The sequence below is a fragment of the Haliotis rubra genome, unplaced genomic scaffold, assembly GCF_003918875.1.
Source record: "Haliotis rubra isolate DU_JTF1 unplaced genomic scaffold, ASM391887v1 Scf525, whole genome shotgun sequence".
Taxonomy (NCBI): domain Eukaryota; kingdom Metazoa; phylum Mollusca; class Gastropoda; order Lepetellida; family Haliotidae; genus Haliotis; species Haliotis rubra.
The window spans coordinates 528,681-545,203 of NW_025767219.1; the positions used below are offsets into that span (position 1 = coordinate 528,681).

The following is a 16,523-nucleotide window of genomic DNA, read 5'->3' on the forward strand; positions in this document are numbered from 1 at the left end:
TCCGGAACAGGATATATTCGTTTAACCCGTTACTGGCAGGAGGAACGGAGTGGATGCGCTGTGTGTTTCGCATTTTTAAATACTAGTGATCCAGCGAGCATGAGGTGCCGGGATCGAGCCCACCTGTGACCGGGTGTAAAAACCTTGGAGTCAACTGTGTGCAGACTCTTTCCGTGTTGTCACAACCCCTAGTGTACAGTACACTACCATGTGCACTTAAAAGAAACCACGAATCGGTTGGTATATGACCAGATGGTGGCCACATGAATACGTGCAAACACCTAGTTGCGGGTACAGCAACGTGCAGTGAACTTGGACAAAGTACTGTGACTATGTGTCCACCCAGCTGTGAATTGGTACCTCGTAATAATGGGAAAGCCGCAATAACTCGGTGCGTCTTGTGGCAGCAAGAGTTGTATACTCCCCAGGTAGTTAAGATTGATAATAAGATTTGTCGTTGAGATTGACATCCAATGATCGGGGGGGGGGGGGAATACCAGCGCCTTGAGCATGCACTAGTGCATGGATATGTGCGCTATAAAATTATCCAATTATAATAAAAAAACAATAATAAATAAATTTTGTTTCAAATGATGAATATAATTGTACTATGTGAGCACAGGTTTCAGTGGAATATGACTTGTGAGACGTGTGAAATTGTGTTAACTACAAGTAATTGCAAACTGATGATAGATTAGCTTCGTAATTAGATCTCCCAGATCACCCAGCCAATGGCCTTATGACACTCATGAGAGTTTGATGTGAATAGCAACTACAAATGCATCCTCCCCAGGGAGTTGAGAATCGAATTTCAATGTACATGGTCAATGTACACGTTATAATGATATAAATGTCTTGTATGTTTGGCATTTATTTGGCTAATAACTCTGGTAAAGTAAACTATCTTATATAGCGTATATAACCCATGCTCGCGAAATAGTCGAAAATCGAACAATCGATTCCTTTGAATAATGAAAGGATTTTATCGTAGAAGAAGAAAAATGTTTTAAGAAGTGTCTTTTTACATCCAAACCCAATTTATAAGCAAGCGTCGTAGTACGACAAATATATTCATATATCTCCTGCATAAGTAGAAAACAAGACTAGATCAGCTAGAATTGATCTTCAGCAACCCATGCTTGTCGTAGGAAGTGACTAACGGGATTGAAAGGTCAGACACAGTCGTGTGTTATCGTATTCCAAAGCATAGATCGATGATTATGATGTCAATCACATGATTATCTGGTCCAGACTAATATTATTTACAGACCAGCGTCATATCGTTAAATGCAGCGTTAAACAAAAAAAACACAAATAAACAATATTATGTAGGAAATGGTATGTCCACACCATCAAGTCATAGAGTCTGACCCCAGTCGCTTCTTTCAACCACCATGCATATAGAAGCCCATTGTAACCAGGAATTCCCCCACATTCCATATACAGTAGCTTTTATCGGGTACAAGAAGAGAAGAACGTTCTACTCCCGGCACCTGCTAAGTTAAGACGTGGTAAGTGATTGAATACGGTGTAACACCTCTTGAACTGTATGCCCATCATATCAAGGCTTCAGATGTGTAATTGTACTGTAAAAACGCTTCCCTACAATTGTATGCCACCCAATGCCTTAGAACTACACCGAAACGTCGCTCTCACAGTATGCAGATGCATATATGCCTCTCAGTTCCTTATTCTATTCATCAGTTGCTTGATAACGGCGTTACAACTACACCGCAACGTTGCTCTCACAGTATACAGATGTATATATTCTTCAGAGAGTATCAATTCCTTTTTTCAGTTCATCATATGCTTGATAACAGTGTTAAAACCTACACCGAAACGTTGCTCTCACTGTAATAACGAAGTTGTTCATCCATATATTGTTATCCTTCCTTACTGCTCCAACTTCTAGATGCCTACCAAAGAAGCTTAAGATGTGGTACCTTTACACTGCGAGCTTTTGTTGGTTCTGTGTGATTGTTATTCGTTCTATCAACCTCATGTATGTTTGGTCTCAATTACTTCTACATAGCTGCAATATGATTATTTGATATTATTACTGTGTAAACTATGACATATAGCTCTCCTAATATACCAGACAACTGACGTGTAGGTCTGTTTAAACACCATCACTCGCCAATGAGACAGAGGTATTAAAGAGGTCGGTGCCGTGGAATGAAGAATACATGGCAGTTTAATACCCAAGAGAATACCGGTGCTGGCGTAATTACTTTACCTTATAGACTGACCAATTTGCTTGATGGAAAGGGTGTGTTTACATCTGCAAACCATAATGGATCTTCATGGCGTGTGACATCGGGCAAGTACGACTGCTGATACAACTCGGCGTGAGGATATATTTGAACATGTAAGAAGGAATTTTTCTGACATTAACATTTGCGAATTACTTCAAATGTCACGGCTGCGTTGTAGGTGTGCTTAAACACTACCGTACTCGCCATTGTGGTCCTGTGGCGATTGCTTGCTATGCAGTCACGCTCCTATCAGACTCCACTCGCGATCTCTGCCCCCCAAAACGCGATTAAATCGACAACGAAATCCATACTTTTCATATTGTTTATGGATGCTTAGAGATAAGTTGGCGTTTGTATTGTCTTTTCTACCACAGTCTGCTGTTTTCCAGATGGTGGCAGATACGAGGGGTGAGTGAGTGAGTATGGTTTTACGCCGCTTTTAGCAATATTCCAGCACTATCACGGTGGGGGGACACCAGAAATGGACTTCACACATTGTACTCATGTGGGGAATCGAACCCGGGTCTTCGGCGTGACGAGTGAACGCTTCAGCCACTGGGCTACCCTACCGCCCCTCGTTGAAGATGGAATGCATATGGATGGTCATCCTTAACACAAATTGATTGATGCTGTCACTAGTTTACAAATATATATTACTCAAAATAATAAATTAAAGAACATCCAATTCTTCCAGATCTCTACCTGTGTCTCGTTAGTGATATATATATATACCAGCAGGTCACTAGATTGAACGCCAGATTCATATTATCAAATGACTACATGAAATCCAATGCCCATCAAACGCCCAGTTCTGTATATCAATACGCCAGAAACGTCATCTCTTAACATTTTTTCATCTCATTCCTATCTGTCGTATACTTCAACCCAATTAACCGATTTTTCGGTTATATCACGTCTTGCCATGATATGGAACTGTTGTAGGATTCCAACGTTTACCGTCACGGTGAAACCCATCGGGATGGGCATAGTGCTAGCACAATAATCAGTGGTTTAGTTTTAGGCCGCACTCAGCAAACATGTCAACTATATGGCGTCGGTCTGTAGATATTCGAGTCTGGAACAGACAATCCAGTGATCAACAGCATGAACATCGATCTACGCAATTGGGATACGATAACAGGTGTCAACCAAGTCAGCGAATCTGACCACCAGATCCCGTTAATTACCTCTTACGACAAGCATGGCTTGCTGAAGACCAATTCTAACCGGGATCTTCACGAGTATTTGGGGTTCGAACCCAGAATGAAAGGAAATGTTTGGACCATCGTGTGATCAATTACAAAGAGAACGACAACTGAATGATAGTATGTTTGCTGTAGTAAATATTTGAAAGTACTTCTTGACGGAATTCGAACCCTGGACATTTTTCGTAAGTTTTAGCTGAGTGTGAATGCGTTTCTTGATGATAATGTTTTGTTTTTCCAAGTTTGAAAAATCAGCAATCGGAATAAATATTATGTAAGTAAAACATACGTTTTAATATTATTTATCAATAAAAATGGTTTCACGTCCGGATTCTGCTACACAAAGCAGTCCAGTTAGGAAGTATGTGCTGGCATTGGTTGATGAGGCCATAGCATTCGTTTGTGACGTCATACTATATCTGATTCACGTCATGTCTATCTCACAACTAGAGAATAACTGAAGGAGCACTGTAAGATTTTCACGCCATTTGGAACAGTGTTCCGGTTATATCACTGTGTGCCTGCTTAATGTGGGAGAAACACCCGGAGCAATGCCCTTCCCAGATATTAACCACCTTAGTGACACCCGCGAGCACGAGAATTGTTCTGACAAACCTGGAACCAAATTCGGGGTGAACCAGGCGAACCAGGATTCAAACCAGGGTTACAATCGATCTTCAGCAACACCTGCTTGTCGTACGAGGTGACTGACGGGATCGGGTAGTCACTCTTGCTGACTTTGTTGACACACGCCATCGTATCCCAGTTGCGTAGATCGATGCTCATGCTGTTGATCACTGGATTGTTTGGTCGAGACTAGATTATTCACAGACCGCCGCTATATATTGCTGGAATATTGTTGAGTGCGGCGTGAAACGAGACTCACTCACTCAAAACCACGAATTTTGCGAGGGATTTCATCTGAAACACTTCACTGCAGTTTCCGTTTTTTATGGCTCTTGTGGCTTCCCTGAAATCCATCGTAGAACAAATCAAGAACTTGATGGCTAGGTTAGGCTGCTGAGAGTGATATATTCAGCCCGTCGACATTTCCACATTAACTTCAAGAACAAGTGTTTACCAGCAAAATGAAATCCAACCCTCGGAAAGGAATTTCGAAATCAACCTGAAGCTGATATGCATATCAGTCCGTACTTAACGGCACTTTAGAAGCCAAATTAGATCACTTCAATTTCAAGGCTGTCGCTGCATCTCATATTTATATGAGACTGTCCATGCAAATAGAAGAGATAAAACGTACAGATTTCATATCGATAACGCACATGTCATAATCAATTTCAAAACAAACAAATTCCACAAGAGTTATATTTCCGTTCCATCCCCTAAGGCCTATTTCTTGATCATTACTCTTCATAAGACAACCATTACCATACAACAATCGTGGCCGACATCAATTTCACTTCATAAGATGAGATCCATTATTAGCGGAACGCTTAGGGGCGTTGCTTAATCCACTTACTCTGTTTGTCATTGCCGTTAATTAAAAAAGTATCAGATTTATTAGCTATAGCAAGTAATTTATATTGGTATTTCTAGATCAAATGATAGCAGGAAGGATGTTGGGTAATTCACTATTTTTTTTATGTTTTACATCATTTTATGTTTGTTCTGTTTCAAGGAATAAATGGAAGATATTGACATGTTAATGAGGAACGGGCATACATGTGGGTGAGTGTGAATATCTGGCAAGACAATCCCTTGTACATATACTTTTCGAGAACACCTGGTAGCATCATTACTTTATTCATAAACACATGTCCAGGCATCGCATCTCACAGTGTCATTCACTGGACTGTCCGGTCCAGACTCGATTGTTTTCAGACCGCGTTGTACAGCTGTAATCCTGCTCAATGTCCGCATAACAAACCCTGATGTGCTTGTACACATCATATACAGTCATATCATCTGCTGTACATTCAGTGATTATGTAGTCGTGTCAAATATTGCACGCCAAGCCATCCTTTGTTTTATCTTTACGTACACCCAGCAGCTATATGGCGGTGGTCTGAAATGTATCTGCCAGACACTCCAGTGATCAGCATCATGAGTATCGACCTAAGCAATTGGGAAACGATGACATGTGTCAACCAAACCGGACCACCCGGTCCCGCTACGACAAGCATGGGTTGCTGAAGACCACTTCTAAAAAGGATTTTCACGGGTCCTAATCTGCGAACGACAGAGCACCTTACGCTTCTAGATGATGAAGATTGGTTCACTTACCTGAATGAAAAGAAGATTATCAAAGAGATGAAAAGCATCACGATGGAAAAAGCAAATCCACCAATGAAGATATAGATGAAACGGCGATCGTCGTCCGATGAGTCAAGTTGTAGCAGCTGAAACGATAAAGTGCACGAGTTCTAATTGCCTCTTGAAACATCTTAAGATATCGCACCAACCACTTCACAGCATTTCCGGTCATCCTTCACTTCCGAAGGAAAAGACACCGAAGGGGATGTAGGGTACTTTGAGACCTTTTTCAAATGTCTGCGTCTTTAGGAAGTTGGCATGAAGACAGTCATTACAATAGTACTTGAATGTGCGCATGTTTCTCAATGTCAACATTTACATTCTACGTTTTAAAGTAGTTGTTAGTTTCAGTTTCGCTGCTCGGCGAATTGTCATAGCTGTGATGGAGTAGAGCTCTTGACCATAGCAATGACAACTCAGCAGAAGTTCATTATGCAAATTCTAGCGTTTGAATGATATAGTGTAACTGGTATATAGTCTTGTTAAAACTGCTGCACAATACACAGGGATGTGGAGTTTTAGTTGGTATTTCCGCTATCAGAAGAGGTACACTTATAGTAACAATCATTTTTGAAAAAGGCCTCTGGCGTGGACATTTATAAAGCGCCTGTACATGCTCCAAGCGTTAATACCCCTGTTAACGGAAGTTGGCGACAGATAGATTTAAGACACAAGATTCACCCCAGCAGCTACCCATTCATTGCAGGGTGAACAGAGGCACCCTAAGGTGAAACCACATGTGTCACGTGTACAACGTTTTGGGGCAGGACAGAAGTCCAAGAAGTCAAGCTGCTAAGCGCAGTCAACCATTCAAGACTCTCCGTGACTGACTATGCTTAACTGCGACTGATTTGTGACCTGGGCTCTATGCACAAGACTGAACACCACTACCTGTGTCAGGATGCCGTATGTGTCAAGATTTACAGTATATACAGCGATATATAGTGGACCAATAATTAACAGTTTACAACCTAAAACCGAGTAGGAATGTATTCATCGTAACCTGCATTAGATTAGGTAGGGAAGGTAAGGGGCTTCGTAACGTATCTGGTGATCAGGCTTGTGAACGTACAAATCATAGTGTCCGAAGGTTTGGGGCAAGGTCCAAGCGCATCCATATATCTGTAGGTGAGGTGAAATTGGGTTTAACTTCGTGCTTGAGAATATTTCGCTCATAAATTGACGACGTGCATGCGTGTGTATGTGTATGTGCGGCTGCTTGTACTAGCCCAGACTTTTATTGGTTTTATAGTGCTAGCCCACTGAGATACCATGCTGCAGTGAAGCATGAATACCCCACTCAGACACATTATACTGACTCCGAGCCGACCAGTCCTTGTTGTACCCATAAATGCTGAGCGCCAGGCAGGGACCAACAAGTACCATATTTTAACGTCTTTTGGTATGACGCGGTCGGGGATCGAACCTGCGACCTCCGCTCTCCGGGCGGACGCTCTAACCACTACACCACGGAGGCGGTCCCATATAGCTGTACCACGGCGTTAACCAGTAAACAACAAAAAACAGCACATGTACAAAACACAGTAGGATGTGTTTCCACGGATACAAAGACACTAACTACAGGAAACGTTTCATCCCTCTATCTTTAGCTGACTATAATTTTCAAAATCGCCACGAATAGCTGCAAGACTGCTGATAAGGGTTAAGCAATCATCACGCTAATTGTCCAGAAAACGGAAATAAAAAGATAATGCAGAGGCGTAGAAAGACACCATTTTTTCACACCCACATTTGAAAATGTCAAAAATATGTCTTTGATCATGCTAATACGCCCAGCTTTCCCCTGCCCACAGAACGACATAGAGGTTCAAGTGTTACTATGTGAAGAAAATTCTTGTACACCCACGCTTTAACTAAAATTTAAAATATATTTTTTCACACATTTTATCATAACCCTTCCTATGAAATATCGATGCTCTTTACTTCCTTAACTATGCATCAATGAATCACTGCGAAGCTAGTGGGCATACGTGGGCTTGAATGTCATGAAATGAAGAGGGTGTAGGAGTTTGGGTGAACGCTGTTTTGAATGTTGTCCATTTTCAATATTAGCTGGGAATTCAGGTGTAAGGAATCAAAGAACCGATGCAAGACTCAAGTGAATACAGAACAAGAGATGTTCTTATTTTTGGTAATGTCGTTTAACATGTTTTACCAAATTGGACATTTACTCTTTAAAAAGGTCACGATATAAACTGTTATATACAGAATATAACAATCTTCTTGAGCCAGAGGGGTATCTATCTTCCAATTTGGTATATTAAACTCAGAGCTGGTGGCTTACGTTTAAACGATAACGTAGGAAGATGGCAACATATGTATCTCAAAGAAATTGTCCTGTATGTAAAGTAGATTCAGAAATCTATGAATATGACATTTGGTTGAAATGCCCAGCTTATAAAGAACTTCCGGGTAGGTTTTCGCCTAACACTTCGCAAGTTAATATGATATCTGTCAGCAATATCCTTAAGCAAAACAAAATTGAATAGAAAAGTATCATACGTTATGGATAACAACTTCTTTCTTCATTATGATGCGACGTTTCGGTATAGCTTCTTATACCGTTGTCAAGCAAGAGTGATAAGAAGCATTACCGAAACGTCGCATCATAATAAATAAAGAAGTTGTTATCCATAAAGTATTATACTTTTCTATTATCCAACAAACTTCTAAAATGCCAATCAAACAGAACAAAATTGAAGACTGAAGTTTCTTTATCTATATGCATACGACATGAGAATAAAGTTAGAATAATAGAAAATAGGTATTAAAATTATATAGATTTCATTCCAGCTATACGTATATATGTCATGAATATATCTTAATGAGGTGTAAGATAATTTATGCAGGTAGACAGGTAAATGGTATCCATTTTGAGAAATTGTTTCCTTTTTCGTTCACGCTTTAATACCTGTTTGGAAAATGTATATTAATATATATATGTATATGAGATTATGGCCTCCATATATAAGATCTGATGATGATGAAACAGATATAATAAGTTAATCTCACTGTCGGGAAATGCCTTACTATCAATTATTGTGTGCTATTTAATGTGATTGGAGGAGACATTGTTTATGGCCATATAATGCCATTTCTTTCCAACAATTCTTAGACGTGAGATAGGTTTCTCTTTTGGAAACATAGTCATGAATGACCACAGTTCAGCTTAGATAATGATTTATGGTGCCTAAGAAATATATATCTTCGTTATGCTTTCAACATATTTCCAGCACAGTAACTCCTTGTTAAATGTCACGCTTATTATTATACTTTTTACGCCGAATACCGTGATTACTTCTGAACGTCAAAGTAGCAACATTGTCAACCAACATATTTTATCACTGTAGTGTATACTTTCTCAAAGAAACAATATCGTGGTCATAAGCAGATTTATGTAGCACACAGCTTCTACTCTACCTAATGATAATTCTGTTTAAAGTCTTCTTGTTTCGGAGAAGAAGTTTCAAAAGTTTGCATTTTGTAATTTTTTATCACTTTTACCACAAAAAGAAACGATATTTCGGTATTTCTTTGACACGATTATGATTCATTCTTCATCCATTTGGGATGTCACATATAACAATGTTTCAGATAACTCAGTGTGTTGCCTGAGAAGAGGATTATTGAAGATGTTTATGACTCTTCACAATTAATTAGAATTTATTAAATACGTTATATTTTTCTTTATAACGTTCGTTCACAGATGAATCCCATTTTGGTGATAAGCTAGTTTTAGGATCACACACTCAGTTCAAAGGAGATGGCCACAATGTGCCATGCCATAAAGACCCAGAAGCTCCTTCAGACCTTTGGTTCTGGCAAGCTAACCACTACAGTATGTGTATGTTCGTGAAAGGGACTGTAAATGTACTAAATATGATCTACGTTTTTACCATAATTGACAAAACCTAGACCACTAAGTCATACGTGCCCCCAAGGACGCATTTGACCTGAAGGGTATTACGAGTAAAACTCCCTACTAAAGAAAACAATTAGGAGAGTAACGGTGAAAACCACGTCACCATTGTACCAATTTATATCATACGCAAATCGCTCCCGATCAAGACTCATTACTGAGCGCGGGGGACGTGAATTATCGTCCATGGTGATACGATATCCAACACGAGGATTACTTAATCAATGAAATGTCCTTCCATAAATTCATGATTTGACACTGCTGTTGAAAGATGTCGACCTACATTTGCGTGAAACATTTGATCGCTCTTCAGATAGGATCATTCTCATGGAAACAGTAAAAGCATTTTTGGAAAAGTATTATCGAAGAATAATACAGGATATTCAATCTCTAATTTAAAGTACATCAGAATTTCATTCATTATCAAATGGTGTTTTCAATAACGCGCTGTTTGACACAGTGTATAATAAATATGTGCTTACTGTTTTAGCATTTGTCATTTTATCCTGCTGCCAAACACCAAGGTGTTTTACTTGCATAGAAATGGTTTGTTTAGTTTCGTATTACCATCTAATCTGGGCGAAATATCGCGGCATTCCGTTAGTGTTATTTTTCCAGGTACACTACAAATGTGAACAGGATTGAATAAAACGTGTATAATGATTAACATCATGACTTTACCTCTGTGGGGTTTTTTGTCATATGAATTTAACGCGCTTTGCAAATATTACCTTTTAAATATATCGAACAAAATGGTCCAAAATCGAGTGTGGTGAGGTGTGACTAGAGAGTTACATTTTGTCAAGCTCAGCAATATTCCAGCTATATGGCGGCAACATGTAAATAATCGAGTCTTGACCAAACAATCCGGTGATCAACAGCATGACCATCGATCTACACAATTGGGATACAATGAAATGCATCGACCAAGTCAGCGAGCCTGACCACCCGATCCCGTTTGTCGCCTTTTACGACAAGCATGGGTTACTGAAGACCAATTCCAACGCGGATCTTCACGGGTCTCAAACATAAAAAATGGGAGAAGGATGCAGTGGGGTGGGGTGGGGTGGGGTGGGGTGGGGTGGGGTGGGGTGGGGTGGGGCAGGTGAGGTGGGCCAGGTGATTGAACCTGAAACTTGCTGAACGTGCAGTGATCAAGAACTGGTAGCAAACAGGTTGGACACCAAAAGTCATGAACAAAAATAAGAGTAGGCAAAGCTGTCACTTCCTGTTCAGCCATAAAGTATTGTTTGTTTGTTTGTTTGTTTAACACCACACTCAGCAATGTTCCAGGCATATGGCGTTTGTCTGTAAATATCGGGTCTTAACCAGACAGCTCATTTTTCAACAGCAAGAAAAACGGTCTACGCAATTTGGATACGATGACGTTTGTCAACCAAGTCAGCGAGCCTGACCACCTGATCCCGTCAGTTGCCTTTCACGACGAGCATAGGTTGATGAGGACCAATTCTAACCCGGATCTTCACGGGTCTCAGACATAAAGAATGGGAGTAGGATGGGGTGGGATGGGGGTGGTGCAGGTGAGGGTAAGTGTGACAGGGAGAGTCATAAAGACAGCTCCCATCTTGGGATTTTCACGTCTTGGACCATCTGTTTTCAAACAGGATTAGAACTCTAGTCCTAGCTCGCTTCAGCTGTAACGGCTGCGTCATAGCAGTTGGCAGGAAGTGTTTGTGATAGACACAGAACCGACCCAGATCCTAGCAGTCACCTGGTATTCCAATTTCTTAGGAAAATGTGGATGGAGAAAATGTTTCAAATTACATCATTTTATTGTATGTAGGTCAAATCTTTCTGTGACACAAAGAGCAATAACTGCATCATCGACATCACACTTTCTCACATTTTCGTTTGAAACTGATTGAAACTTACCCCTTCTTTATGAAGATAACAAACTAGGACAATTATTTTCTGTAAATATATTTTTCCAAATTATATTCGATAATACTTTAACATTCACTTAAACATTAGAAAGGATTCTGAGGATTACACCCGACCTATAAATTTTCCACAAACATAATGAATAACGGAGATTCTTTAGTTATCTTTTAGTACATGATTTGAAACTATGTACTATATCGTGCCATTGGGACTAAATGGTAAAACTTAATAACAATTTTACACGTAACATATCAGACTGACGTCACAGATGAAATGACGTCAATATCTACATGACGTCAAATAGACAATACGTCATATAGCGATGAGTTTGGACAGTCCAGCCACTAGGTACTGTTAGTATTAGGAACGTTTACACAGGTAAAGGGTGCGGTGGGGTAGCCAAGTGGATACAGGCCCGGGTTCGATTCCCGACATTGGTACCCTTTTCTCCTTCCTTGATATTGTTGCAATTTGCTAGATACGGCGTGAAAGCATACTCACATTGTTACAATATCCTTATTCCTACAAGTATGGATACGGTAAACAGCAAAGGGGCGGTGGCGTAGCCTAATGGTTAAAGCGTCCGCTCGTCACGCCGAAGACCCGAGGTCGATTCCCCACATGGGTACACTGTGTGAAGCCCATTTCTGTTGTCCCCTGCCGTGACATTGCTTACATATTGCTAAAAGCGGCGTAACCCCGCACTCAGTCAGTCACTAAACAGCAAAATGGGACCCGTGTTATGTGGAAATGATCCTCTGTGGTTCGAGCCTGGGGAAAGTGTCTCTGACCTGTTTGGTCGTTCTCTGCCGGCATGCTGTGTAGTTGCTCCACGGTCGACCAGACAACGGATGGTCCTTCCATGTACCGTTATCTCCGCATTCCCTGAAGGCAGTCGCTGAAACAGATCAATAAATGAGAACTTGTATTTCAGATTTTATTGAAAATCTGGAGCCCAATTATCCACTCATCAACGTTTCAGCAACATCAGGTAATAGCTTATAGTAATGATGCAATTGACGTTGATATGTGATTCTTCTAGCACAGATATCAACTCATTTAATATTCTTCTGATGAGTATTGCTTTAAAAAATGCGGCATTATCACCATCCACGTCTCACACTCTGATATGGTTCTTGTCAAGAAATGTATTCACACGCTGGGAAAAATCCTCAAGATTTTCGGACGTCGATTCCCAGATGAGAACGTTTTTAACCAATCAGACAATCAAATTGCAGCATAGGCGACCATTCTTCTTAAAGTTACGATAAACGATAAGTTTCGTAAATAGACACAAGCTAATTGAAATGCTGAAAAACCTTTTCAGATGGACTTGTTCGTACCATAACGCAATTCACAATGTTCAGAAAAACATCATGTGAGTGGCACAGAATAACTACTCTCTGATAATGCAGTGCCTGCATTTTATTGAAAAGGGCCTTTGCATTCACGGCAGAAACAGCCTCAGATACGTAAAAACATATCTTACGTACTGTTCCATTATTTAATATGGAGTCAATTTAGAACATCATCAACGCAAAAAGAACTTATATTTGGGTTTTCTCATGATGAAACGAATCAGAGTGGAATCAACTAATAAAAGGTCTCCTGGTTCTTTTATGGCGACATGACTACATCATTTTAACATGTTCTCCATAATCAAGGACATAATTTGGTCTAAAAGCAAAAAGCTTCAGAGAGTAGCATCTACTTAAGATCAGAATCAGCACATAATTTGTGATTTTTTTGAGCTGGAATAGCTTTCCTATCACTCCTTTATGCGTCGTGTTTGAAGTTATATAAAACCTATAAACATCTAAAAGTTTTCGTGATTGAGCGAACCCATGAATGCTATAAAAGTTGTGTAATTTAGAAAGTTATCTCCCTTCTTGTGGCCCATTTATACGAAGCTGTTTAATGATGTGATTAATAACACCAGTTTAATATTTCTAAGACAGCATGTATAGTGGTTTTGTTTTAGAATGTTGGTGCAGCCCAGTGGCTAAAGCGTCCACGTACTCTGCCGAAGACCCCAGTTTTATTTCCCACGTGGCTACATTTGAGAAGTCTCCAGACATGACATGGCTGGGTTAACTATTTGGATAATACGTGATGAGTGAGTGAGTGAGTTTTGTTTTACGCCGCATTTAGCAATATTCCAGCAATATCACGGCGGGGGACACCGGAAATGGGCTTCACACAATTAATACGTGATGACGGCTACACACCATTTTGGTTAAATGTGATGACGGCTACTCACTATTTGGGTTAAAGGGGATAGAGGCTATTCATCTTGTGGGTTAAAGGTGATGCAGGCTACTCTCTCTTTGAGTTAGAGGTGATGCAGGCTATTCATCCTTTTGTTTAAAGGTGATGGCGATTACTCACCATTGGGATTAAAGGTGATAACGACACCATTCGGGCTAGAGGCGATGAAGACTACTCACATTTTTGGTTAAAGTGATGAAGACTACGTACCATTTGGGTTAAAGGTGATGAAGGCGGGGCAGGTAATGAAGGCTGTCTCCCCCGCAAGTGTGTGGTTCCAGCAGCCCCACCCATCAAACGTTGCATTGCAGTAGGACCGTCCTGTAACAAACAAGCCAGCATTGAAGAGTAGTCGGAACGGCAGCATATACCTACTGCTGGAAATAAAGCGTTATTAATTCACTACAACCATAAACACAAAATACTTGCTTTTTTATGACTTCAAAGGAAATTTACACTTTTCATTTTATGAGGCCAATTCAAATAAACGCAACTATGTGCTATGCGCATCGCAAACACATGTCCGTGTGATAGTTACAGCAATGATAGCTTGACTATCCATCAGAACGCAATGTACCTTATCTGCTTGTACAGTAATGTTAAAACGCGAGTGTTTGGGGAATCAGCTCACTTGGCAGGAGGTACCACTGTACCAATGAGCACAACCAATCCACACAACAGCACACAGAACCTGAGTGAATAAACGTGTGTTTAGTAGACAGCCACCGGATGACTTGTGAATGTCATCCGTATTATAGACTTTTTTCCAGCTGTTGATAATCGCATTTATTGATTTGACTTACGACTTGTTATTGTGAACCTGAGATTATATCATTCATTTTGACCAAAGCATCGATGATACATATGTACAATGGATGACCAATTGTACCAAATGTATTGCAACTTGGCTCTGTTAGCTTGAGAGATACGGTTCCCGGATCTGTCCGGATTATGTCCGATGCTCTCTATCAATATGGCCCTTTGCAGGTTTAAGATAGAAGAACGTGCTCACTATAGCTAGTCTTCGACATTTAGATTTCCGATAAAATATAATGTCATAAAATATTGGTACAACTTTGTCCATTTTCTCCATGTTGTAGAAACATCACCAGAAACGTGAACGTCGTAGTTAGACTTCAGTGACTAGTGGACCCGTGAAGATCCGGATTAGAATTGGTCTTCAGTAACCCATGCTTGTCGTAAGTGCCGACTAACGGGATCGAGTGGTCAGGCTCGCTGACTTGGTTGACACATGTCATCATATCCCACTTGCGTAAATCGACGCTAATGCTGTTGATCACTGGATTGTCTGGTTCAGACTCGATTATTTACCGACCGACGTCGTAGAGCTGGAGTATTGCTGAGTGCAGCGTTAAACAACACCCAACACAGTGACTATTGACTGTCGTGACATCACTCTACGCAATTGAGATTACATGCATCAACCTAGTCCATGAGCCTCAAAATCCCGGTGCCGTTGCACACAGTAGCCTTACTCCTTCAACTGTCGTAAGTCTATGTTAAGGGGGTTGGGACCATCTTAGCGCTAAGATCCCTTTGTGGCACCCTGGTCCATGTTGGCCTTTACGGCAACTGTTTGCTGAAACATACGACCTCTAAATCGGATCTTCACATGGAACGTAGATTATTACATATGCAACACATACACTCACAAAGTATTACTTATATCCTTCTAATGCTACGTTTAATATCCTTATGTCGACCAACGATTGTACCCCAAGAATCTTGCAATGTTTATTTACCATGCAAAGCCATTCCGTAGAAACACTCGAAACACTTAAAGTCAACATCTAAATTATAACACGTGTCTATGACATGTACATACACGTATGTAGTTTTGGGCCGATGGCCTACACTAACGGAATAAGGAATTGAATAGACGCATACAGCTAGTAACCTAATCAATCATGTCACATAAATAGAGATAGAGTGACCCTCTTTTGAGATAATCCCTGTTTGGAATATTAACGTATAATTTTAGCGATAGTACCATGAGCCCGTAATTCGATTTATCCTGAAATGTACCAAACCTGTCAGTGCTGCAGTGGTTTCGTGGCATGTTTATAAAGAAACATGCTAACCTGCTTGTCACTAGTATTGAATGGTAACGTTACTTGCCGAAGGTGTTAATTTCGCCCCCAATGGGTCAATAATATATTTCGTAGGAAAAACACTCAAACGGGAGTTCAATGACTATATACATGTGCTGCATGGCAATCTGACATTAAGGAACCTTATCGGTGATCTTGATTCAACCGCCTGTGTACATGATATGTATGATGTTATTTTCTGACTAGGATACCTTTGTCGGTTTGCTTTAGATTGGGAGAGTTGAGTTTTACGCCAGATTGAACGTCGGTATATTATTTCTAATTTAAAGACACGTGGCTTTATAATTTTCTAGAAGTAGACTTCATGGTGATCCAGTCCTTCATCAACAAGTCACTGCGCAAGATCCTCAGAATCTGGTGGCCAGAGAAGATCAGCAACCAAGAACCTTGGCAAAGAACAGAGCAGCTACCACGTCTGGTGCTAGTCATCAAAAGAAAATGGACATGGATTGGGCACACCTTACGAAAAGACCCAGAAACACCACCCACGAAGCCCTACAGTGGAACCCATAAGGCAGGCGAGAGAGGGGACGTCCCGGAAACTCAT

At 40.5% G+C, this 16,523-nt stretch overlaps 1 protein-coding gene across 1 annotated transcript in view; it reads right to left on the reverse strand.

Annotated features, from left to right (window-relative positions):
- Positions 1–16,523, reverse strand: part of LOC124252816 (calcitonin gene-related peptide type 1 receptor-like) — a 123,352-nt gene that overhangs the window by 62,553 nt on the left and 44,276 nt on the right. The window contains exons 2-4 of the mRNA XM_046686494.1: positions 14,055–14,165; positions 12,368–12,474; positions 5,705–5,820 (exon numbers count right to left, since the gene is read on the reverse strand). Of these exons, the coding sequence (XP_046542450.1) occupies positions 5,705–5,820; positions 12,368–12,474; positions 14,055–14,165 (334 nt within the window). The remainder of the gene's footprint in view (positions 1–5,704; positions 5,821–12,367; positions 12,475–14,054; positions 14,166–16,523) is intronic.